Here is a 24,194-nt window from a genome sequence, read left to right as displayed (position 1 = left end):
TCAACGGTTGAGGACGTTTATTTAACAAGAGCTGGTTGTGTGATGACTGAGTGCCTTGGAACTACTTCCTACCCCCACCGCTCCTACTTCACACTCCCGCCATTTGCGGAAACACCTGAAGCCGCGGGGTGGCTCCCTCCCGGCCGGGCGGGGCGCGGGGAGGTGCCTCTCCCGGAGGGTCGGTGGGCGCCCCGAGGGCAGGCGGCGACGCACGCTCCGCGCCGGAAAGACTCCGCCGGCATGAACGAACGGACCGGGAGTGAAGGCACGAGGCCGAGCTCTGGGAAACGGACAAAAATGAGCGTTCCAAGGGCAACGGCTACCGCGTGTCTTAACAATGACCGGTCGGTCGCCAAAGGAGCGCGGCCCCAGGACCCAGGGGTGTGGCGGGCAGCCACCCCGACGGATAACCGGAGGGCGACGAACTGCGCAGGCGCCTCCTTCCACCCCCCCCCCCCCCCCCCGCCCGCGAGGAACCCCGCCCAGGCCCCGCTCGCCCCGCCCCTCTGCCGGCAGGCAATATGGCGCTGTGCGAGGCGGCGAGTTCTCTGTACTGGCCTCGGGTGTTGCTCTTCGGAGATTCCATCACCCAGGTACCGCCGCCTGGCCCTGGTGTGGCCCGGTCCCTTGGGCGTCCACGGTCGCGCCTTCTGGGCGAAGCCCCCGCTGAGAGCGCCGGCCTGGCAGCCTCGCTGGCCCTCCTCTCCCAGCTCTCAGGCTCCCATCTTCCCGTCTCGAGGCCGCGTCCCTGCACCCCGTTTCCCCCCAGCACAGGCGGCCCCGAAGGCTGAGCGCCCCTGAGCAGGATCTGCTCGGGAATGCCTGCCGCGTCCAGCAGCGACCTCACGGTCGTCGTGTCCTAACCGGCCCCTTCGGAACCTCGTGGCAGACAGAGTTCCCGTCTCGAGTTGTTCCTGGCCTCGGGATGACGGTGTGGGCAGCGCGGTACTTGCACACCCGTTCCGTGTACCCTGTCCTCCAGATGAGGTCAGGTGCGGGGGAGTGCAGTGACTCGTCCAGGCCACGCCCTGGGAGTGACAAAGCCGAGTTCACCGCGCTTCGTCAGTGTCCTAGGGAGAATCGGGAGGCCTGGTACAAGTTGAGGCGGGGACGTGCGCCTCCTTTTCCACGAAGCCTCCTTCAGTGGCTCACCGCACGGCCCGGGCTTGCTTTCCCACGCGGAGCTCCACTGGTGGGTCACCTGCCAGAGCACGGCGGCGGCTGAATCACTTCCTGCGGGTCTGTACAGCCCGTTCCGTGCAGAAAACCCCTGGAGCCAGTTCACCTCTGCTTCCTCTGGTGGAGCGAGTTGATCTTGATAAAATGTCTCCCAGGAATAACGCAGTAGATCACCTTCTCACCCAAGATCATTTCAACTCACATTAAGGAAGAATGTGTGTCCTACTTCGGGGAGGAAGCACACTTAAAAATTACCCCGGTGGTGCAGTGTTCTGTTCTTATTTTTTCTCTTCAAACATGACTTCCTCAACCAATTTTCTGCGTACGTGCCAATAAGTGATGCCATTTTTCGGCAAGTAGGGCAGGAAGGGCTTTCCAAACTTACTGGAATGTATATTTTAAAAAGGCTCACCCCCTGAGTTCTAGAATTAGCTTCCTTATTCTTTCGATTGTGCAAATGTAGTACAGCTGGACATCATTTCCTTACTGAAGGTACAATTGATTTTCTCTCTTACACATAAACTGAAGTAGCTTTTCTAAGTAAAAATGACTCTAATATCAGGTCTCAGTGAAACGCAGATGACTGGCTCAAATCCAGTCCATAGGGAAGAAAACTCCCCTCGTTTCCAGAGTGCCGCTGAGGCTTCGTTATGGTAATCCCTAAAATGACCTCCATGGAAAGCGAGCGATGAAGGCCAAAAAGTCAGGGAGTACAAAGGGAGAACAAAAGGAGTTGCTGATCAAAATGCCCCTTACTAAAATGTGCTAATCACACTGATAAGTAGTAATGGCCTTTTTTTTTTTTTCTTTTCAGTTTTCTTTCCAGCAGGGTGGATGGGGAGCATCACTGGCTGACAAGCTGGTCAGGTGAGAATAGTCTTTAGATTAATAACTTGAGCGCTTATTTATTTATTGTTTTTAATGTTTATTCATTTTTGAGGGAGAGACAGAGTGCAAGCGGGGGAGGGGCAGAGAGAGAGGGAGACACAGAAACGGAAGCAGGCTCCAGGTTCTGAGCCATCAGCACAGAGCCTGATGCAGGGATGCGGGCTCAAACTCACAGAACTGCGAGTTCACGACCTGAGCCAAAGTCAGATGCTTAACCGACTAAGCCACCCTGGCGCCCCAATACTTGAGTGCTTATCGATCGAAAACTGTAATTGCAGCTCAGAAGAGAAAGAGAGTGAATGACACAGTGTCAAACAGTAAATTCCTCCCTTATTAATCTTTGCCGGCCTTTCCTGGTTAGTAGATATACAAGGTTGGGGGACAGAAGGAAGAGGGGCAGGCACTCAGGGTTCCGCAAAAGTTTTGTCCGATGTGAAATCAAACCCGAAGAGTTGTTGAAAATATATTGGGTTTGGATTCAAACAGACACAGTTATTCACTATCTGAAGAAGATCAGTTCTTTTTCAGTTACTCTAGTAGGTATGATTTAAATGAGTAGTAAGGAGTTTGATTGAAAAGAAAGCAAGATATATTTGCAAACCAAAGTTAGAGTCATTTTTGGAGAGAAGTTTTTGTCTCCCGAATTCTCTTTATAAAATAGATCAGAAATAGCGATGATTTTGGTATTTTGTTTGCCAGACTTGATGAAAGCATATGCTAAGGAAGGCATCAAAAGGGAAACACTTCCCCAATACAAGAGATTAAAAAATATGTAGAAATATTCTCTACATTAAAAACAGTAAACCAAGTATGTAGAGTATCCATAAACTGATCAGGAGTTTTGTCTTTTCCTCCTTTATTTTTTTTTAATTTTTTTTTTTAACGTTTATTTATTTTTGAGACAGAGAGAGACAGAGCATGAACGGGGGAGGGTCAGAGAGAGGGAGACACAGAATCCGAAACAGGCTCCAGGCTCCGAGCTGTCAGCACAGAGCCCTATGCGGGGCTCGAACTCACGGACTGTGAGATCGTGACCTGAGCCGAAGTCGGCCACTCAACCAACTGAGCCACCCAGGCACCCCATGTCTTTTCCTCCTTTAGAAGAAATAAGCTAGATGTCCTACCAGCTTATCGGTACTTGATAATCTTCTTCACCAGTATGGTTAATACACCAAGAAAATATGTTGTAAGTTATTTCCAAATGTGTTTTAAAATGTCTTCAATTTCTCCATTTTTTATCCCCTACACTAGAAATGAAAAAATTGACCTTCTAGCTTTTTCTGTTCCCAAATGCTTTCCCTATTTAGACTTAATCTAAAAACATGAAAATATGACATCATGCCTCAGTTTTCCTTTCTGTCAAATGGGATGATTATAATAGCTAAGTGTTACTGAATGCTATGTGCCAAAAACTAATGCTTCGTGTGTATTGGCTTATTTAATCTTTACAACTAGCCTGTAAACAAAGTGAGTTAGGCTCCGATCCATTTTCTAGGTGAGAAGAATAAGGAGGGGAGGTTAAATAACAAGGTCACACAGCTGAGAAGTGGCAGGTGTCCAGGCTCCGGAGCCCATGGTCCTGAGCCTCCGGAGATGATGAGGGCACCTGCTGTCATGTTGGGAGGACGGAAACATTAATGTGTGCTTGCTCAGGTGCCTTGAACTTGGAAGTGCTCGATATATAGCAGCTTTCATGTTTAGTAATCCAGTAACCGTTTAATTGGTCTGTTAACCTTTTCTGAAAAGCTAAATAATGATTCAGGTGGCCTGGAAAACAAGGCATCCCAAATGTTTTACCCACATACAGATGTTTCGTAAGTGGTTAAGTTTAGTACTAAAATCCTGCCAGAATTGCTAGTTTGCAGATCTGCTTGCTAGGAGACCACTTCATTAGAAGCTAGTTATTTTTCAGAATGGAGAGAAGTTGCAAGACAGACCTGTAGCCAGTGTGTGGTCTGCTGCGCCTCCAGTCTCTAACCCCCGAGAAGCCTCTTGTCGAGACACAGAGCCGAGCCGCTGCTGGCTGACCCCAAAGAGGCCTCGCCTCTGTGAATCCTTCCCCATCCGGGCTCCCCCCACCCAGAAAGCCTGCCTCTCCTGGCCGTACCCCCCCCCCCCCCCCCCCAGCCAAACTCGCGAGAGCCGTGTAGAAGCTAAAATGCCACGGCGGAGCAACAGGGCCCAGACGGAGGGGACACTGGCCTTGGCGTCCTAGGCCCACGTTCTTCCACCGGGCGACGGAGGGGAGAGACTAGGGGGCTGCAGTCGGCGTCGCCTGGCGTCAGAGGCGGCGGCCGCTTCACCGCCCTGCGTTTTTGCGCCAGAACGGACTTCTTTCCGTGCCACACCAAACAACTGCCCCTTTGAGGGACACTTTCATCTTCAGCTGTGTTCTTTGCCGCTTGGGGTGTTCTTTGCCGATCTGGGCTCCTGATGTCTGCTTCAGCCGTCTGCACAGCCCTGAACCCGCTCACGGTGGTTTGGGGGTGTTTTTGAAGTCTAATTAACCTAGTGTTCAATTAGTCTCAGGTGTACTAATTCCGTGTTTAATGTCACCCAGTTTCCGGGTTTGAAAGTTCAGAGGCATCTCACTAAAACCGCCCCTGTGCACATGACCTCCACGGAGAGTGAAAAATCTAAAATATATCAGTGTGGGGGCGTCTGGGGGGCTCAGTCAGTTAAATGTCCGACTCTTATTATTATTTTTTAACGTTTATTTATTTTTGACACAGAGAGAGACAGAGCATGAACCGGGGAGGGTCAGAGAGAGGGAGACACAGAATTGAAACAGGCTCCAGGCTCTGAGCTGTCAGCACAGAGCCCGACGCGGGGCTCGAACCCGCAGACCGCGAGATCATGACCTGAGCCGAAGTCGGCCGCTTAACCAACTGAGCCACCCAGGCGCCCCCCGACTCTTGATTTCAGCTCAGGTCACGATCTCGTGGTTCTTGGGATTGAGCCCCGAGTTGGGCTGTGCACTAACAGCATGGAACCTGCTTGGGATTCTCTCCCTCCCCCTCCCCCTTGTGACCCTCTCTCAAAATAAACATTAAAAATTTTTTTAAATAAAATATATTGTGTTCCATAGTGACATCTTTTAAGTTTTAGCTTTAAATAAGATCTTTGTATACTTACTATAAAATCATTTTAATAATTCTTAAATCTATTTAAATCCTTTTAAAATTTATGGATATAGTTTCATCAGTTTTTTTAAACAATCTTATTTCCGTATTTCTTTAGACAAAAATACTTAGTTTGGGGGATTTGAAGGAGTTAGAATAAACTTCCCGTTTTCATTTTTTTTTTTTTAATATTTATTTAGTTTTTGAGAGTGGGGGGTGGGGGGTGAGGAGAAAGAGAAAGAATATCCAAAGCAGGCTCCAGGCTCTAAGCTGTCAGTGCAGAGCCCGATATGGGGCCTGAACCCACGAACCGTAAGATCATGACCTGAGCTGAAGTCGGGTGCTTAACCGACTGAGCTACCAGGCGCCCCACGATTTCAGTTTTTAAAAGCTTCTGCTGTTTGCGTTTAAAAATATGCCCCTGCCTGTTTTATGAAGCAGCTTAATTTACATTTTTCTGGAAGGAAATCTTAGAGTCTGGATGTTTGGCAAGGAATCTTTCAATTAACTCTTCTTCTCTCTTCATCTGAACTTAAATACTTTTTATGAGCCATGAATTTAACTAAAAACCTTTCATAATTTTCCAGTTTCGGTAGCCTTTTGAATAAATTGGGCACCGTTGATTATGTTATTCAATCCAGAGGGATTCAGATATCTTTCCCCTCTCGGAGGGGAACTTTAACAGTTCCAACCCTGGGCCTCACTTGTCTTTTTTTCCTGGCTCATAGCCTTCTTCTAATGACGATCTTTTTTTCAGTCTATAATAGCTGCCATTTATTGGGCGCCTTACGTGTGTCTGGCTACTACCGTACTTTTAATTTTCACACTGCCTGCAGATTAGGTGTTAGGTTCATCTCTTACTGTTGGGGAGCCTGAAGCTCAGAGAAATTAAGTAAGTGGCCAAGGCCTGATGTGCTAGTCAAAGGCAGCGAGATCCTGGCACCGACCGCTCTGATTCCAGCCCCTCGTGCTGGACTGCCACACCACACCGGCCTTAGGGAGTGTCGCAGTGACTATACCATTGGAGAGATGGAAAGCCAACTCCTCTTGTCAAAATCCTAGAGTATTCCATTTTAAACTGAGTCTTCAAAATGGCTAGGCTAGTCAGCTTTTTGTAATCATTCTGCATTAAAAACACCAAGAATCACACTTAGAAATAAATGGGGCTGAATTTTTTTTGTTGTTTTCCCGGAGATTTCTAAACGTTGAGAGCTTTTAGAGTAGTGTCAAGACCAGGTCCCCTCCTGTTGCTGCTTGGCGTCTGTCGCCTGGCCTCGTAGCCGCGCAGAATTTCTTAGCTGGTGCCCCGGGATCTCTGCTTAGCTGCTCGTATGTGGGAATTTGAACTATACCGAAGTCAACCACATTAATTTGCTAACCATGAACTGAACTCTGAGATTTATCATTTTTAAAAAATTGTTATTATGAACAACCTGAAGCATCCATAAACATAGTCCCGGGGGCACAGCCGCTAAGTAATTTATTAAAATTCTTGAATCAAAACCAGTGGGTGCTACTGATAGTGATGTGTTAGGTTTATCACATCTAACAAATGTGCCGCTCGTGGGGCTGTTGCTAGTCGGGGAGGCTGTGCACGTGGGGAGCAGGGGTGTGTGGGAATGCTTTGTACCTTCCTTTCAATTTTGCTGCAGACCTAAAATGCCTCTTAAAAAATACTCTGTAAAAGTCTCAAAACTACTCTGTATACACCCCAAATTACCCAAAGCGTCATTACCCTTGAGCTCCAGCTTCTTAGTGACTCTACTGAAGACGCTCAAACCGAGACCCGTCTGCTGTAAACTCCCTGTTAGAAGGACCTCACTGCCCATGCGTGAGTGAGCGAGTCTGCAGACAAGATTATAGCCCCTTTGCTCAAAATTATTCATAACCCCTCTTGTGGAGGAATGTGACGGACTTACCTGTATCTTGTTAAGGATGGCATGTCTTCCTCAAAGGGACATTACATCGGGGGTGCCTGGCTGGCTCTGTCGGAAGAACACGTGACCTGTGATCTCAGAGGTGTGGGTTCAAGCCCCATGTTGGGTATAGAATTACTTAAAATAAACGAACTTAAGGGGAAAAAAAGTGCAAGCACATCAAAGCCCCCGGACATAGGCAGGTGCCACAGCCCGGAGGGAGGGCACACCCTCACTGTTGGTTCACTGCAGGGGGCTACAAACTGTTCTTTGTGGGACTGTGGAATTCATCTTTGTTTAAAAATTCTTCATTTCAGAAAATGTGATGTTCTGAATCGTGGATTTTCAGGCTACAATACCAGATGGGCCAAAATCATCCTTCCACGATTAATCAAAAAAGGGACCAGTTTGGACAGCCCAGTAGCAGTTACAATTTTCTTCGGTGCCAATGACAGTGCGCTGAAAGGTAAAGGCATTTTTGTGTTTTCCTAGTTCATTTTTAGCCTGCCCTGACATGAAGACAGCTTGTTTCTGTATTTTTTTCAACTGTGTCCTTCTCTCCCAATAGATTTTTGGGAGAGAAAACTTACAATGAGTTTTGCCAAATTTATAATGAGTTCTCAGAGTTTATTAAGCGTATTTCTTCTGGCTTTAATGTCAGTGCATTTTGTTCCCAACTTATTTTCTACTCGCCTGGGTTGTTGGCAGACCTGATCTCCAACACTTGAAAATGTGTTTGTTGTTTTTCATGTTTATTCATTCTTGAGAGAGAGAGAGACAGAGACAGAGACAGAGACAGAACATGAACAGGGGAGGGGCAGAGAGAGAGGGAGACACAGAATCCGAAGCAGGCTCCGGGCTCTGAGCTGTCAGCACAGAGCCCGACGTGGGGCTTGAACCCACGAACCGTGAGGTCATGACCCGAGCCGAAGTTGGACGCACCCGGGTGCCCCAAAAATGTTTTCTTGAGTCCATTAGTGTTGTGCTGGATTTCAGAGGTTTTTCTCAGTAGTTGGTGGAATCAGCGGTGGAGGGCCCGCCTTGCCACGTGGGTCACACTGATGGCCGAGCAGCTCAGGGAGCACCCCTGCCCAGGCGCGGACTCGGTCCTGGGTGCTGGGAAGTGGCACCGTGTCCCTGTCTTTGGAAGACCGGTGGGCGCAGGCCTTGCTCTCCCTCCTGCTCTTGCGAGGAGGGCCCTTTGCGCAGCATGAAGGGGAAAAGTCAGCCTGTATTCTGGAAAGTCCGCTTCCAGAAGAATGCTATCTGTGGGCACACGGTGGGGACGGCTCAGGGGAGGCGAGGCGGCAGGGCAGGCAGGGACGCTCGCCGCCTTGAGAAAGACGTATGAGCCGTAGGTGTTGTGGATTCTGTGAGCTCACTGTTTGGAAAAGTCAGATCTCCACTTGATCTTACACCAAAAACCGTAAGAAAGGAGACTCCAAAAAACGTGAATTCTCACCGAAATTAGGACAAAAAAACTCCCTCCCAAGCATAAAAGCAATGGAGGAAATCACAAAGGAAAAAAGTAGCTTTGTGAAATGAGATAATCTCAAAAGATTATAAAGACTCAGATTGGAAAGTGTTTTTAAGCACTGATTCTTATGGCTGCTGAGTGTGGAGTGAGATGGGCACTCCTCTCTTCCAGTCCCTGGGGAAACTTGTGATCTTTCTGCAAAGATACTTGACAGCGTGCATCGAAGGACTTCCCGCATCTAGAAATCCAGCCTGAGAAAAAATTCAGTAACGCAGCCAGGCGTACGTGCAGACGTTTCTGCGAATTGTATTTCTAACAGCAAAAAAATAGAATGCTGGGTGGCACAGAGATAGAAGCTTCCTCTCGGTCCCCCAGCAGATACACGTTTTTGAGGACTGTTCGTGGACACAGACATGCCCATAATGTTAGGTGGAAAAAAGAACCATATGGTTAGGTATCTTCAGTGTAATGCTACTTTTATTTTTTTAAGTACACCTATCAACAGGGAAAAGACTAGAATGAAGTACCTCCGAGTGCCAACAGTGGTTTTCCGGGTGGTGGCATCATGAGGGATTTTATTTTGCTCCTATAATTATCCTTACATGTGGTTTGTAAAGCGCCTGCAGTGAGTCTTAGGATACTTACGTGCGAGCCCATTTAGAAGTCATCCTTTGCAGGGCACCCGGGCGGCTCAGTTAGTTGAGCCTCCGACTCTTGATTTCGGCTCAGGTCACGCACGATCCCGGGGTCGTGGGATCGAGGCCGCACCGGGCCCTACGCTGAGCCTGGATTCTGCTTAAGATTCTGTCTCTCCCTCTGCCCTTCTCCCCTCCGTACGTGTGCACACGTGCTCTAAAGGAAAAACAAGTCCTTTGCACTATGATAGGAGAAGCAACAGCTTTTTTTTTTTAAGTTTATTTATTTATTTTGAGAGCGAGAAAGCGAGAGCATCCCCAGCAGGCTTCACACTGTCAGTGCGGAGCCCCACGTGGGGCTCACTCTCCCGTGAGATCATCACCTGAGCCAAAATCAAGAGTCAAGATGCTTAACCCACTGAGCCACCCAGCTGCCCCAGCAGCTGGCGGTCGTCCGCGGCCGCTTCCTGTGTGGTAGGCCCCCTGCTGTAGTGCTCTGCGTGCTTGTCGATTTTCACAACCACCCCGTGAGGGAGACCCGGTTATCGTCCTCGGTTTACCGGTGAGGAGGCCGAGGTACAGGCAAGCCGGGCATCTGTCCCAGGGCAGGCGGCCGGTCCGCGAGGAAGCAGGGGTGGAACTCGGCGGCCTCCCTCCACAGCCCAGGCCGCTGGCCACCAGAGGACAGAGCCTGAGCCTCTGCGGTCTGTCCCACGAAGAGCGGGGACCGCCATTCCCCCCTCCCGCTACCCCGTGTTTGTGTCCGCGGTCCGAACTACTCCCCGGCGACGTCCTGAGCCTTGCGGATCGGGGAGCTCGTGTCAGTCTTCGTTGTCCCTCGCGACAAACGTGTGCGTTTGGGGCCGAAGTGTCCGTGTTCCCCCCGAACAGATGAGAACCCCAAGCAGCACGTCCCCCTGGACGAGTACGTGGCGAATTTAAAGAGCATGGTGCGCTACCTCAAGTCCGTGGACGTCCCGGAGCACAGGATCGTCCTCATCTCGCCGCCCCCGCTCTGCGAGGCGGCCTGGGAGCGGGAGTGCCTCGCGCAAGGTAAGCGGGCCGCGGGCGCCGTGTCCTCCGACCGGACCGAGCGAGGGGCCCAGAGCCGGGCGGCCCCTTGCTTCGCGGCCGCCGGGCCGGGCTCCCCACCGAGTCCTTTCGGCCTTTGTTCTCGGCCACCAGAGAGTAAGCAAAACGAGCGGAGCGGCCATTAGGTTCTAGGCGCGAACCGTGGCCCGGAAAAGGGACTGTCCCTGCGGAGGGGGCGGCCCCGGCCCCCAAGCGCGGCCGCGGAGCTGTGTGGCGGCCTATGTGGCACTGAGGCTCCCGGCGACCCCGGTGACCGCGATTGCCCGCAGCCGCCACTCTGCCCGCCTCTGGCCCAACGCGCTCCCTTCTCCACGCAGCCTCGCCCGGGCTGCGGCCTTCGGCGACGAGACCCCTCCTTCCCCAAAACTAAGGCTCGGCTGAGGGCGCGGCCACGGCACCTGTGACGGAGCCACTTCTGTCCCTGCGACCGTTCGTCTTAGCACGTAAAGTACAAAGTCAGGACACAGAAGTGACTAGAACCTGGTTCCCGCGTGTCGAGTAGGGAGGGAGACAGTCCCGTACAGACACCGGCAGCCACGTGACAGCCACGTGATGAATGGCGTGGCAGGCACGGAAACCCTCTGTTGAAGGTACTGGCGTCTAGAAAGGTCCGGGAAAGTTCCCCACAGGAGGAAATGAGGGCAAGTTTATCCAGAAGAAGAGGACAGACAGGGAGGATGGGGCCAGGCCTGCTGTCATCAGGTGTTGGAAGGGCCCGGTCGGTCGGGGGGTAGACGACGCTCCCTGTCGTCAGCTCCAGAGGGCGAGGCGCGGCCCCCCAGGGAGCCTCCCCTCGTGACGGCGTCTGCCTCGCGTCAGGATCAGGATCGCTCGGGAGGTAGCAAGCGTGTTCGTGCCGCGCCTGGACGAGCAGAGGTGTGCGAGTCAGAGCCACATCTGCTTCTCAGACTGCAGGTCACAACCCCCTCGTGGGCACAGAACCAAGCGAGTTACATTTTGGGAACGGAGTAGGGAAAACCTCAGCGTCCGGGACCCGGCGCCGCGTGCGAGCCGTGTTTCACTTATCAGACGCGTAGCGAGTCCCGGTGGAGAACATGGCGGTGTGGGTCGGGTCTGTGAGCCGCTGGCTACGGGAATGTTCTACCGAAGACCAGCCCCCGGGTTTCCATACTGCGTGTCTCCTGAGCTACGGCAGAGGGCAGAGCAGTTACGGGCACGGACTCTACGCCCGCACAGCCTGGAATATTTACTGCCCGGCCCCTTGTGGAGAAAGGTCGCTGGGGCGCCTGGGTGGCTCAGTCGCTTAAGCGTCCGATTCTTGGTTTGGGCTCGGGTCACGATCTCCCGGGTTGTGAGTTTGAGCCCCACACGTCGGGCTCTGCGCTGACAGTGCGGAGCCTGCTTGGGATTCTCTCCTCTGCCCCTCCTGTGCTCACTCGTGTGTGTGCTCACGCGTGTGTAGGCGCGCATGTGTTCTCTCTCAAATGTAAAAAAAAAAAAAAAAGTCACTGACCCGTGAGCCAGTCCAAGTGACCTCTGCAGCCCCTTCCAGCTCCCCCTTCTCTGGCCGAACCCTGATCTTTCCATCGTATCACAGCGGCCTCACATGACACAACAAATTCAGGGGTCTCGGCCCACCGTCCCTCCCCATCAGCCCCCACTCTCTTTGCCTCTGGCCTGTACTCAGCCAAGGAGGCGGCCGCCACAGGGCTTTCCTGCCTCTGTGGCGACCACCGATGGTGCGCTCCCCCGTCCCCGTGCCGCGGAGGGCAGCGCACGGTGACGGCCCTCACACGGTCGGACCCAGGTCGGGTCCATAAGCACGTGCCTATTTACGGGGACGGAGAAGCACCCAGGCCAGTAGAACTTGCACAGCGGCCACTTGCCACCCGCACTGTCTCTCCTCAATAGGCTGCAAACTAAATCGCCTGAACTTGGTCGTTGGTGAATACGCGGGCGCCTGCTTGCAAGTGGCCCGGGACTGTGGGACTGATGTGCTTGACCTGTGGACCCTGATGCAGAAGGACAGTCAGGTACGGGGGCTTGCTCGGCCCTGTCGGGGCCGGGAGGATGATGCAGAAGTGACCCTGCTCCGTGGGGCTCTGAGCGGGTAAGACCGTTAGCTGTCCCTTTCCCCAGTTGAACCAGAGCACTGCGGGGAGGAAGCACGGAGGCTCCGGGACGGCGCCCACGGCCTCATTCCTCTGCGGCCCCAGCCGCTGCCGTCCTGCTCCGGGGACCCCTTGAGCAGCCGGGCGGGACCCGGAACAGAGTGAAATCAGTGGTTCATAGTGAAGGACATTCAGAGCAAGTCCTTTTGGAATGTGGGGGAGGAGGAGGTTAAACTCGTTAAGAGGCAAAACAAATTTAAGCAGGACATGGTGTTGGCTAAAATTCGTCTTTTGAGCTATCTGGTTCTCGTGGTTTTGTTGGAAGCCAGAAAGCGCGTTTACAGCCAGAAACGGTGAAAGCGGGTCCCCACGGAGCAGCCCAGCCCCCGAGGAAGGCGCTGGCGCTTTCCGTACAGTTGTGTCCACAGGACCCAGCAGCCTGGCGCTTCCCTCGCGAAGCCAACCCTGCGCTTCGGCCTCCCTCCGAAGCCGTGCCTAGACCTGGTGCTGGTCCTCCTGTGGCTTCCCAGGTCGGAGCAGCAGCGACGCAGCCACAGTCCTGGCTTTTGTCTGGGCTAAGTGTCCATCTGAGAGGGGCTCTGATGAAGTCCTTGGAGATTTCACCCCCCAGGGCTCTAGGATGGGGGAGGGTGGGGAGGGAGGGGCCTTCCCCGAGACGAGGCCTCGGGAAGCCGTGGTCTGGAGGAGCCGTGAACCTGTGGGCCGGCCGGCTTCTGGCAGGGACGGGGCCTTGGCGTAGGGCCGACACCGCTCACCCAGGAGAAGCGGCTCCCGGGGGCCGTGAGCACGGGACCGTCACTCTTCTGGGCCGGATGGTTCAAGTTCTTTACACCTAAATAACCCGCCCGTCGACTTAATACCTAGACTAGGGGAGTCGGAGCAGCCGGGCACCCTGGGCCCTGAGCTCCTCTAACAGCACATGTCGTTCTTGTCGTTCACGTGAATGTACCTTATTTACTCGTTCAGCCTCTTCCCCTCCCCCCCCCTCCGATGAACTGCACCTCCTCGTGGGGCCCCGGAAACGTCCCCCACACGCTCTCCCAACTCTCTCCCCTGCAGGACTTCTCGTCCTTTCTGTCAGACGGACTGCACTTGTCCCCGGAGGGAAATGAGTTTTTGTTCTCCCACCTTTGGCCTCTGATCGAGAAGAAAGTCTCCTCCTTGCCTTTGCTGCTCCCTTACTGGCGAGACGTAGCAGAAGCCAAACCCGAACTAAGTCTTCTGGGAGACGGGGACCATTAGCCACAGAAAACCCAATCTGGCTGTTAACTTACAGACGAGGCTGCCAGTGTGACAGAGATCCTGAGATAAGCGATCAGACCTTTGCTCACGACCTTGGAATAAAAAACACCATCTGCCACCAAGATTAATAAAAGCATCAGAATTTTTACGAAAGCTTTGTACCTACGTGTGTTGTGTTCTGGTAACATCTGATGCAGGTGTCATCAGCGCCACAAGCTACAAAATTAATTCTGTAAGTGGAAACGAGGCGAAGACAAATTTGTTTAAAAAGTCCATTTTATAAAAAACGATTTTCTTACACGGAGCTGGGAACTGTTCACTCTCACACATACACCCACTCACCTAGCAGATTCCAAAAGTGTAATATATCACAACTAGTTAGAAGACAGCAAACACCACAAGGTATGAGTTCAAGTATTAGTGTAACAGGCATCTGCATAATAAACGTCCTTAGAAGAAAAGATTTGATTTGTCACAGGTTTGGTTAATTGCCCTCAGTTTACAAGTCGTCTCGGTCAGAGTGTGTTGGCTGCTGAGCACATTTCAGTACTTCAAAGCTTTCTTCCCCCCTAGCTGTAATTTTAAGGAAATCAGAATTCACTCTGATGATGTTTATCCTTCACAAAGTAAACGCAGACAGTCCCGAAGCACGAAAGCGGGAGCAGTGCGGATGCCCCACCCGCAGGTCACTGCAGAGGGATTTTAGGAACCAGCTGTGTAGGGAGAGAGCTCCAGGCCCGGGAGGGGCAGCGTCCCCCGCCTGCCCAGCACCTTGGCCTTTCAAGACCACCTGTTCTTTGGGGAGAACTCGCGCACGCGCCCCCTCGGCCACTAATTTGCAAAGAGGCGACGTGCTCTCATTTGGAAGCAGTTTAGAATGGTGAGCATTTTCCCAGCGTGGCAACAGTATTAGACCTGCTTTGACGACAAAAACTGCCCAGCAAATTGGGGTCCTAAACAGTGGGCAGGAGTCTGTAAATTCAACTGGGCTACCATTTGTAAGCTAGACTGTTTTAATTCTAGAAAGTGCCAACCTCAGAATCTGAAGAAGCATTACCCCGTCTGAGTTTAGGAATAACTGGGGTGACTCTCCCCGCTGCTACAAGCTCCGGATGCCTCTGAACAGAACCCACGTCCTGGAAACAACGGAGAACTCCTCCGTTTTTATCTCCTTTGTCTTTGCCTGAAGGCAAAAGATAAAATCTGTGTTCCAGTTGCCCTCAGAACTAAGGCCTGCTAAATGCCCCCCTGGAGTCAGCGGATCATTACAGTGTATAGAAAAGCAACTGAGCGTGTCCTCAATCAGTGCTGTTATCAAAAAAGATAATTTACAAAAACGTAAATATTCATAACCTAATCCAGCTGTATTTTCTGCTTTTGCACCACAGGTTGAAGGATATTTTAAAAACCAAAAAAACTAAAACCTGAGAGCCTCAAAATAAGCTAGATTCACCTTCCCTCTTCCAAAGGACAAGGGCCTGAGCACACGAGCGTCGTTCATTGCGTGTGAAGGAGCCCAAACACGTGACCGGCGTCCGCCGTGAAGTCACTCGGGTCTCCCAGATCTTCACAAAAAGATGCAGCGACTTCAAGTCCCACGTGTGACGAGCCCGCACACCCGAGGCCCGGCCCGGGTCCCCGGCCTAGCACTCTGTCTCCTTGCTGCCCACGCGGTTCTGGCGCTGCAGCTTGAAGGACGAGGCCTTCTCGCTCCTCGTGACGGGCCGGCCCGTGAGGTCCTCGAACGACTTGGCGGCCGTGCTGCTGTTGGGGAAGGGGTCCTGGTCAAAGCCGTCCTCGTCCACGTGCGAGTCCGTGCTGGGGTCCTCCTGGATCGTGTCCATGCGCTGGTGGTCCAGCTTGGGAGCCGCAGGCACCGGCGGCGGCGGCGCGGGGGCGGCCTGGAGGGGCTGCGGGCGGCCGGGGGTCTGGGGCGCGGGGAAGGGCTTGACGATGCGAACCGAGGCCGAGTCCATGCTGCTTAGCATTTCCACGTTCTGCAGAGACAGGGAGTCACGGGCGGCTCCGGGTCCCGGAGCTCCAACCTCCCCCGGCGGGCGGCTGTACCCTACGGGGACCGTGACCCCCTCCGCTAAGGGAAGCACGAGGTGAGGCTCCCTCACCTCCCGAAATCCTGACAACCTGCCCTCTGAGGACCCAAAAGAGAACTCACAAATAACCCTATCAAGCTCGGATCCCAAGACGGGAAGGTCACTGCCGAGGCGCTAAATCCGGGCCGGGGGCGGGGCAGGGCAGCCTCGGCTTTCCCTCCATCCACACAACTAACGCCAAGTCCCAGCCTCCCGCCTTCCCGCCGCCAGGGCCCCCGCCCCGGCGGCGGCCGTGGGGCTGACGGGAGGCCACAGCGGGGCCCAGGACGCACCCGAAGGCGACTTGCTTTCACGTGGGTACTTACGCTGGGGTGGAACAGAGACAGCGACTCGTACTGCTTATCCAGTTTCTTATCCTAGAAGGAAAACGAGCAGGAAGAGGTCACTCTTAGGAAAATTCAGTTACACGCTCTTTCCCTTCAGGCCCCTCCTAAGCGAAGAACTCACTCCGAACGTGAGTGTGGAAAGTGGCAGCAAGTCCAGCAGAGGAGAAGAACGTCTCAGATAAACTTTAGGAGTTCTGCCACCAGCCTGAAGTGTTTCTTTCCCTTGAGGCAGTCAGTGTACTGGTGTTAACGAAGCAAACGGTCCAGGAATGTTTAAGTACGGTCTTTCTGAGCGATGTCTCCCAAAGCCATTCCCCACGTGTTGAGGGGTCAGAACCACGTCACCCCTGGGGACGCGGGGGCAGCCGCGGGGGTCAGAGGGCGCTGCGCCGGCTCAGACGCCCCAGGCCGCCAAGGCCCGCGCACTCTCCTCAGCCTTGTCCACGGTGACCGCGGCCCAAATGCTCGGAGGGACTGGGCCTCGAGCCCCCACATCACACTCTCTGCAGAAGGCTGAACGCTTGGTACTGTCCCTGCCCCCAGCCCCTGCCCGACATGAAACACGGTGACGGGCAAGACAGGAGGCCGAGCCCGACAATCTAGGCCTGGCTCCCGGTGCAGCTGTCGTCACGTGTTCCGTGGTCAGGAACCAGGCACCGGCATCCTCCCGTCCGCGGCTCTGCTCCAAAACCAAGGGCCAGGCCTCTGTCACAATGGGAGCTTGCGACGCAAACAGAGGAGGCTGGCCGCGAGCAAAAGCAACATTAAGAGCGGCAGTCGCGGCCACCTGTCAAAGCTTCAGCCACGTCACCTTCACCACAGCTTTGCTCTAGCACAGCTGCTCCCTAGACCCTCGCCACACCCATCACGCTCACCGTCCCCGGGGACGAGCTGCTCAGTGAGAGCCCGGGCAAGACACGTAAGGAAGCAGAGGCAGCAAAGACTCATGAGACGTAGCTGTGCCGGAATTTTCCAGGTGCTCAAAGGAGGGGGCACTGCACAAGACTTGTTCCAGAGCACGAGTCTGGAAGCCGGGGTTGGGTTTTCTCATCTCTACAGCAGACAAATTCTCACTTTCCCATAGAAGCAAGGTGGGTGATTTGTAAGAAAAAAATGTTAAAGCCCCCAAGTTTATAAATCACGTGGGGTTCATTAGAGAAAGCCCAATTCAACTCGTTAGCTGTTACTCGCTTTGAACGAGAATAATGAGGATTGCTCCCTCTTATTAGATGGGAGGACTGAATACCCTATTCAGGGTAAGGGATCCTTACATAGGATCCCTATGTAAGGCCAGGGATCTATAGGGTAGAGGGAGCCGTCTTTGGAATGCTCTGGTCTAACAAAGCCAGAAACGCTCGTTTCAAAGCTTCAGTCAGAGGTCCTGCACAAATCCAGTTAAACAGTCCCCCCAGGCTCAGGAGTAGAACAGTCCTCAAATTACACGTGAGAACAAACATCCATACACAAAAAGCATAATTCTTTTAAGAGACTATTAGCTTAAAAAAAAGACATATTAGCTAAAATTTTCACAAAATAAACCTTCCTAGGAACAACAGCAAAAAATGTCATTGGAAACATCAGGTCGAATCTTGCTAAGAACAATTTTACCTTTTCCAAAAGTTGTAAGTTTGGAATTGTGCAAAATCGTAATAAGCGCTTCATTACCTAAAGTCGGCGACTTACCACACAATGGACAAGAATGCTGAAAGGGATCCAAAATATCAAGGAGAAAACCAGGACGGAACCCACGATGTTGTCCGCTAAAAACTTCCCTGTGAACAATTCGAAACCGTGAATATCCTGATTGAGTACCTCAGACACTCAGAATTCTGCGCTCTTAGTATACCAGCGTTGTGTCAAATGCCACAGACTGTTCGTCAGGCGGTACTGCTGAGAAGTGTCATTGCAGACAGAGCCCCGACACGCTTATTGAGAAGAACAGATTACATCACACGATGCTCCACACAGTCCCTTGAGTGATGGCGAGGGACTAATCACATAGGAGACTCCTACTCGTGCTGCTGCCTAACAGGACAAAGTTGGTGCTTTCTGGGTTCTATTTTTGTGACGATGAATGATGAACCCTGCGGGACAGAACACACTGCTGCTTCTGCAACATCTGAGGCCCACTGTTAAAATAAACGATGCTTACATCGAACACGACTCAGATTTACAACCCATAGCACTGAACCGTGCTTATGCGGTCACGTGTTCATTTTCTAGGAAAGAAGGAAACCAATATTTGACTTTCCTGGTCTGAAAATCTACGTATCCACACTACACAGGGGGAGACCCGTGAGTCCATTTTATCTTAGCTGACAAACATGTTTCAAGACAAAAGCTGTGAGGGGCACCTGGGTGGTTCAGTTGGTTAAACTGATGTCGGCTCAGGCCGCGATCTCATGGTTCGTGAGATGGAGCCCCCCCCCCCACATGAGGCTCTGCGCTGACAGCAAGGAGTCTGCTTGGGATCCTTTCTCTCCCTTTCTCTCTCTGTCCCTCCCCCACTTGCACACACTCTCTCAAAATAAACATTTAAAATAATAATAGTAGGGGCGCCTGGGTGGCTCAGTCGGTTAAGCGGCCGACTTCGGCTCAGGTCACGATCTCACGGTCTGTGAGTTCGAGCCCCGCGTCGGGCTCTGGGCTGACGGCTCAGAGCCTGGAGCCTGCTTCCGATTCTGTGTCTCCCTCTCTCTCTGCCCCTCCCCCATTCATGCTCTGTCTCTCTCTGTCTCAAAAATAAATAAAAATGTTAAAAAAATAAATAAAAAATAAAATAATAATAGTAGTAATAATAAGACAAAAGCTACGAATATTTCCATCTTCTGTTGCCAGACGAGAGCATATGAATCTGAAACCACACTTTTCTAATGTCATCATTAGAACTGAAAGCAGCTCAGCTCTACGCAAACAACCACCCAGGGAAATCACGTACCAAAAGTGTTGATGCTCAACTGGTCAATGAAGTCCCAGAATCGCTCGATGACGTCCTGGACTCGTTTCTCACATTTGCCCTAGGACCGGAAAACAGTCAATTTTACAATCAGTGGAGGAAAAAACCAAGTAATTAACGCTCACCACCTAAAACCAACCAACTTTACCGAAAAGGCCGCCCCAGCTCCCACCCGGTCTCTGGACTCAGGGTTCTGGCTATGGAGAAAGTGCTCGGGTTTCCCGGGCTCGGCTGCCTCCTTCCACAGACAGACAGACGTGCGGGAGAGCGAACAGCGGGCGCCAAAGGCACTCCTTCCGTTTGCAAAAGCAAATCTTTGCGATATAAAAACTGCCCACCTGACCGTTACAGAAAAAGCTGAACAGAAGGAAACACTCACATTCATGTCACAAAATCCCACCGTACAGGGCTTTCCTTTCCTCAAGAATAAGTTCTTTTGTTCGGCGTCCACATAGGGCACGCACCGGCCTGAAGGGTCCCGGCAGCACACCTTGCACGAGTTGTCAGTCTCTGAAACGGAACCGGGGACAGCGGGAGTCCGGTCAGGGTCAGGGCGCTCCTCCCGTCCCTCCTCCCCGCCCCCACCCCCACGCCCAAAGGGAAGCAACTCCACTCATTTTTCATTTCAACAGCAAACGATCCCTAGTTCAGCCCCAAAGAGTTAACTTCTGAGTTCACGCTCCCGGGTCCTCAGGCCACAAGGTAAAAACAATTCATTCACACCCAAGAGTTTCCTTTCTTTAAGGGATTAAAAGCCAACTTATTCTACTTCAGATCCTTCATGATGCTACATGTTTCCCTTTATCCCAACGTTCTTATTACACTGCTTTCGATCCTTCCCTTCTCAGTTTGAAATACTCCTTGCACAGCCAAGGCTCCAGTGAGAAGCCAACACACTGTGACAGAAGGGGCCCACTGCAGATGTGAGTCACCCGCCGTGTGACCAGAGCACGGCTCGTGGGGTGATGGAAATAACGCCACCACATAAGCCACGTGGCACAGACACTAACAGCGGAGATGCCCAAAAAGTCACCTGGCGGTGTAACTCGGGACGGTACTTGACCCGGAGGCAGCCCATATTTACCCTTACTTGGAGAAACAGAAATTCACTAGAACACACAACAGGCCAAACCGCCTCAATGGGGAAAGAAAAACCTTTTCATCATTCCTTCACTTATCGAGCATCTCCTGGGCATTTACTATGTGTTCTTCCGGGGCATCCCAAGCCTTTGCCACACACTCGATAAATGATTTGTTTGACATCTACTGTGTCAAATACCTTCCTTATTCATTTCTTATTCCACCTGGAGGAGGCCCTTACTCCACTGTACGGATGGTGAGTTCCCAACCTGGCGGTTTTGACTTCTGGGGGGTTCGGAAAGCAATAGAACTCTCTCAGGTGAGGCAGGGCGGGAAGGCTGGAGCCCAGTCAGTCCCCGAGGCCCCTTCTCAGACCCAGGAGTTCCAAAATAGAAGGTGGAAACCTGAGGACGAGTGTCTTGAGAGGCCAGCATGATGTCACCAGGCATCGCTAAGCGGGGCCCTTGTCCCAGACACCCGGCAGCGGGCCCAGCCTGTTGACAACAACGAATACCCTGCCAGGGTCAGGTCCTGGGATCGGCTCTCCCCGGTTGAAGCCTTGAAGGTATCGCACTTCACTGCCCGTAAGATGCAGACGGCGCCAGCTGCGCTCGTGGGGCGTCTAACATGGTGCGTGCGTGTGTGCGGCGAGGACAGACCTCCACCCACCCACTCAACCGCAGCAAAACTCCCTCCTATCCCACCCCTCAGCCTGCACCACCACGTGGTCTGAAAACATCGCGAGAAGGAAGGCCGACCGACAGCACGGTTTTCATAGACCAGGTAGAGGGGCGAGGACCTGAATCCAGAGAGCTCCGTCTCCCAGACCGCCCTTGAGTTTTCCCCGACTCTGGCTGGGTTCTCACCGCCGCCCTGGCCGGGGCGAGCGGCTAATCCTGCTGGGCCCCCGAAGGGAGGGACAGGGCCCGGCGGACACAGGCCATCTTCCCTCCGGCGGCGAGGACGCAGCATGGAGATGCGCTCACCGTTACACGCACAGGACTCCAGCCGCTGCTCCCTCTCACAGAAGGGAACGCACTTCCCGTCTTTACACTTGCCAAGATCCAAGCACACCGTGTCATCCGCGGCGTTTCCGGGAGGGGGGCACTCGCTGCTGTTACCTGGAAGCACACGACGAGCACACAGGTCACGGGGAGCCACGCGACCACCGGTCCTACGGGGCAGGCCCGGGATTCTCGCAGGTCAGCGCCGCACCGCGCCTCACCTCACCAAGAGGAAAAAGCGACCCACGGGGCGGGACGCCGGCAGCCTGTATCCAACCGGCCGATAAACACCGAGTGCCTCGCTGGGTACCGAGCACCCCGCGGTGCGAAGTCTCCGTGCTCCCAAACGTGCGCACTCAGTCTCCCCGGCCTCCCCTCAGCCACTATTTCACATTTTGCTTTTACTTTTTCTTTTTCCGTGTTTGTTTCTTTTTGAGAGAGCGAGTGAGCAACAGCATGCGTGTGCACTTGTGCACGGGAGAGGGGCAGAGAAAGAAGAAAACAGAGGATCCGAAGCAAGTTCCACACCGTCAGCACAGAGCCCAGTTTGAGGCTCGAACCCACAAACCAGGCGACCGTGACCTGAGCCGGCTGGGCACTTCACTGACTGAGCCACCCAGGCAGCCCTGCTTTTACCTTTATGTCGTGAAACACAACTACGTATAAAAGAATATACACAGGGGCGCCCGGGTGGCTCAGTCGGTGAAGCGGCCAACTCTTGGTTTCAGCTCAGGTCACGATCCCGCAGTGTGTGCGATCGAGCCCCGCGTCGGGTTCCGTGCTGTCAGCGGAGCCTGCGTGGGATTCTCTCTCTCTGACCTCCCCTGCTCACGCTCTCAGTCTCTCTCAAAATAGATAAATTATATATATACATACACAATAACATCTACACGCTACTGAACAAACATTAGAGCCGTTTACTTGGACTGAAAAGCAAGCTTGGGGAAGGCTCACAGAAGCGGCCGGCCAGGCCCCTCCAACCTCACCAGCGACAACTCCCGAGCCCTCACGCTCAGCCGCCTTCCATTTCTTCACTGCTCCAAGGTCTCTCACCACAGAACCTTAACGAAGGCTGTCCCGTCCACTTGGAATGCCCCGAATGCCCTCATTTCCATCTCTAAGGGAAAGGGCTGGTTCTTACTCCCCCTTTAAATCTGGCTCACAGACCGCCCTCGGACCTCCCCTCCCGGGGACCCTCGCTTTCACCCCCACTGTGCTCCGTTGCTACAGCTACAGCGACTTCTGTCCTTCAAGCACACATGGTGCAATTCACATCTACTTGATGATGTGCTTTCTGTTCCCCTCACAGAATGGGAAGCTCCACGAGAGCGAAGATCAAACCTCTTAATGAATCCATTTATATCCAATCCCTATCACACCATAAGGACATCACAAATATCTCTTAAATGAATCAATGATTCTTAAGGACAAATAAAAGCCACCGAAGGAGGTTAAACTCCAGTGAGAGGATGGAATGAGTGACTCATTCTGGAAAGTGAACAGCACGAGCACGACACGAGAGAAACTGCTGCAGGAAAACAATGGGCGGGGACCAGAGCTGGAGGCCTGGCCTTCCCACGGGGGGATGGAACCGACCCACCAAGTCAGTGCGGCAGTGACACCAAACGCAAAGGAACCTGCCCCGTTTCGTTAAGTGCCCGGGATACACCCCAGCCTAACTCAGGTGCGCCACACCTGCCTCTGGTCTCACGGAACCCTTCGTGGGCGCCGGGCATTCGGCGTCCACGGGGCAGGCACGTGACAGGCCTGCCGCTGCGGAGCGCAGGCTGCGAGGAAAGCACAGCAAGCGGTGAAGGGGGACACTCTGCACTGTCACTGTGTTTTCGGTCTACGACGCTGCCCTGAGCAGATACGTAAAAAATGCTTCGCGACTATCTGTCAAACGCCTGTTCTCAAGAGACTGGTATCAGAGTAGCGACACAGAGGAAGATCCGTAAAGGCACAGTGTCACCTGTCTCACTGGGCTGTCCCGTTCAGGGTGCGTCAGAGCTAGCAGGTAGGGCAGTGCGGCAGGGAGGGGCCCGGGGAGGGGGCCGAGAACTTCCCGCCTAACGAGATGGCAGGTGATGCGACGCTGCTGGTCGGGGATGGTGACCTTGTAACGCGCTCACGCTCCGCGAGTGCTGCTCCATAGAAAATACCAAGGAGACAAAAGGCTACTTGACGAGAATGAACCGAGTTTTTCAAACTGCTTTGCTTATGCTTATTGAAAACACTTTTCTGAATCTGCTTTATTATTATAATAAAGACAGAAACACTGAGCACAGCTAGAAAACGCTGATGTAAACTTGACTGAGACATTCTGGCTCCTGACGTGGCAGATGGCCGGCACGCTGACAGATCTCAGAATGCAAGAATCGCGAGTGCCGTCCGATAAAATGCACATTTAGGAGTTCAAAGAAAAACGGAAATGAGACAAAACTGCACTAGAATGGTTATAATCAGAAAGACAACCCGTGTTGGTGAAGGTGTGGACGGACAGAAACCCTCAGGTGCCGCCGGGGGCGGGGGGGAGCATAAAATGGTACAGCCGCCGTGGAAATCAACCCGGCAGCTCCTCAAACGATTCAACAGTGACCACGGGACTCGGTTCCGCTCCTGGGCACACACAAGGGAAAGGAAAACATATGTCCACACAACACGTGCACACAGGTGTTCACGGCAGTATTCACGAGAGCCGGAGGGCGGAAAGAATCCAAAAGTCCGTCAGGTGATGGCGGCCCATCCTAGGACACCGGGACGGGATGCAGAGCTGGGAATACACGAAGTACTGACACGGGCTACCTCATGGGCGGATCTCGAAAACGTGATTCTGAATGAAAGATGCAAGAGGCCACACACTGTAGGACCCCACTTACACGAAACATCCAGAACAGGCGAATACACAGAGACCAAAAGTAGATTACTGGTTGTCCGGGGCTTGGGAGGGATGAGGAGGTTCGGTGACGGCTAGAGGAGACAGGTTTCCTTTCGAGGCGATGAAAATGTCCTAACACGGAGCGTGGTGGTGACTGCACAGATGCGAATACGTTAAAAAACACCGAACTGTACA

At 52.9% G+C, this 24,194-nt stretch overlaps 2 protein-coding genes across 6 annotated transcripts in view; one reads left to right on the top strand and one right to left on the bottom strand.

Annotated features, from left to right (window-relative positions):
- The first annotated feature begins 498 nt into the window (after positions 1 to 498).
- Positions 499 to 13,797, top strand: IAH1 (isoamyl acetate hydrolyzing esterase 1 (putative)). The gene is made up of 6 exons (XM_019452459.2): positions 499 to 593; positions 1,994 to 2,046; positions 7,423 to 7,571; positions 10,109 to 10,270; positions 12,182 to 12,303; positions 13,462 to 13,797. The coding sequence occupies exons 1-6, from the start codon at positions 522 to 524 to the stop codon at positions 13,642 to 13,644; spliced, it is 741 nt and encodes a 246-aa protein (XP_019308004.2). The 5' UTR covers positions 499 to 521; the 3' UTR covers positions 13,645 to 13,797.
- Positions 13,798 to 13,902: 105 nt separating this feature from the next.
- Positions 13,903 to 24,194, bottom strand: part of ADAM17 (ADAM metallopeptidase domain 17) — a 53,151-nt gene continuing 42,859 nt past the window's right edge. For 3 of the 5 annotated variants that reach the window (XM_019452425.2, XM_053891169.1, XM_053891170.1), the window contains 6 exons: positions 21,104 to 21,238; positions 19,417 to 19,547; positions 19,020 to 19,098; positions 17,765 to 17,853; positions 16,061 to 16,111; positions 13,903 to 15,641 (listed from right to left, as the gene is read on the bottom strand). In XM_019452425.2, coding sequence (XP_019307970.2) covers positions 15,288 to 15,641; positions 16,061 to 16,111; positions 17,765 to 17,853; positions 19,020 to 19,098; positions 19,417 to 19,547; positions 21,104 to 21,238 — 839 coding nt within the window. In that variant the 3' untranslated portion in view covers positions 13,903 to 15,287. Of the gene's footprint in view, positions 15,642 to 16,060; positions 16,112 to 16,202; positions 16,322 to 17,764; positions 18,301 to 19,019; positions 19,099 to 19,416; positions 19,548 to 21,103; positions 21,239 to 24,194 lie in introns of those variants that run through there. The other 2 variants (XR_002080805.2, XM_019452449.2) reach the window with 2 other exon arrangements.

This window comes from Panthera pardus, unplaced genomic scaffold (assembly GCF_024362965.1).
Source record: "Panthera pardus isolate Hobbes unplaced genomic scaffold, ASM2436296v1 HiC_scaffold_26, whole genome shotgun sequence".
Taxonomy (NCBI): domain Eukaryota; kingdom Metazoa; phylum Chordata; class Mammalia; order Carnivora; family Felidae; genus Panthera; species Panthera pardus.
Note: the sequence above shows the minus strand (reverse complement) of the source record. Positions and strands in the feature narration are given on the sequence as shown.

What these genes read in the sequence shown, in the direction of transcription:
- IAH1 (XM_019452459.2), top strand. Translation starts at nt 522, where the DNA reads ATGGCGCTGTGCGAGGCGGCGAGTTCTCTGTACTGGCCTCGGGTGTTG. An exon ending in CTGGCTGACAAGCTGGTCAG is followed by an intron (nt 2,047 to 7,422) that starts GTGAGAATAGTC and finishes TCTTCATTTCAG; the next exon opens with AAAATGTGATGTTCTGAATC. An exon ending in GCGGGAGTGCCTCGCGCAAG is followed by an intron (nt 10,271 to 12,181) that starts GTAAGCGGGCCG and finishes TCTCCTCAATAG; the next exon opens with GCTGCAAACTAAATCGCCTG.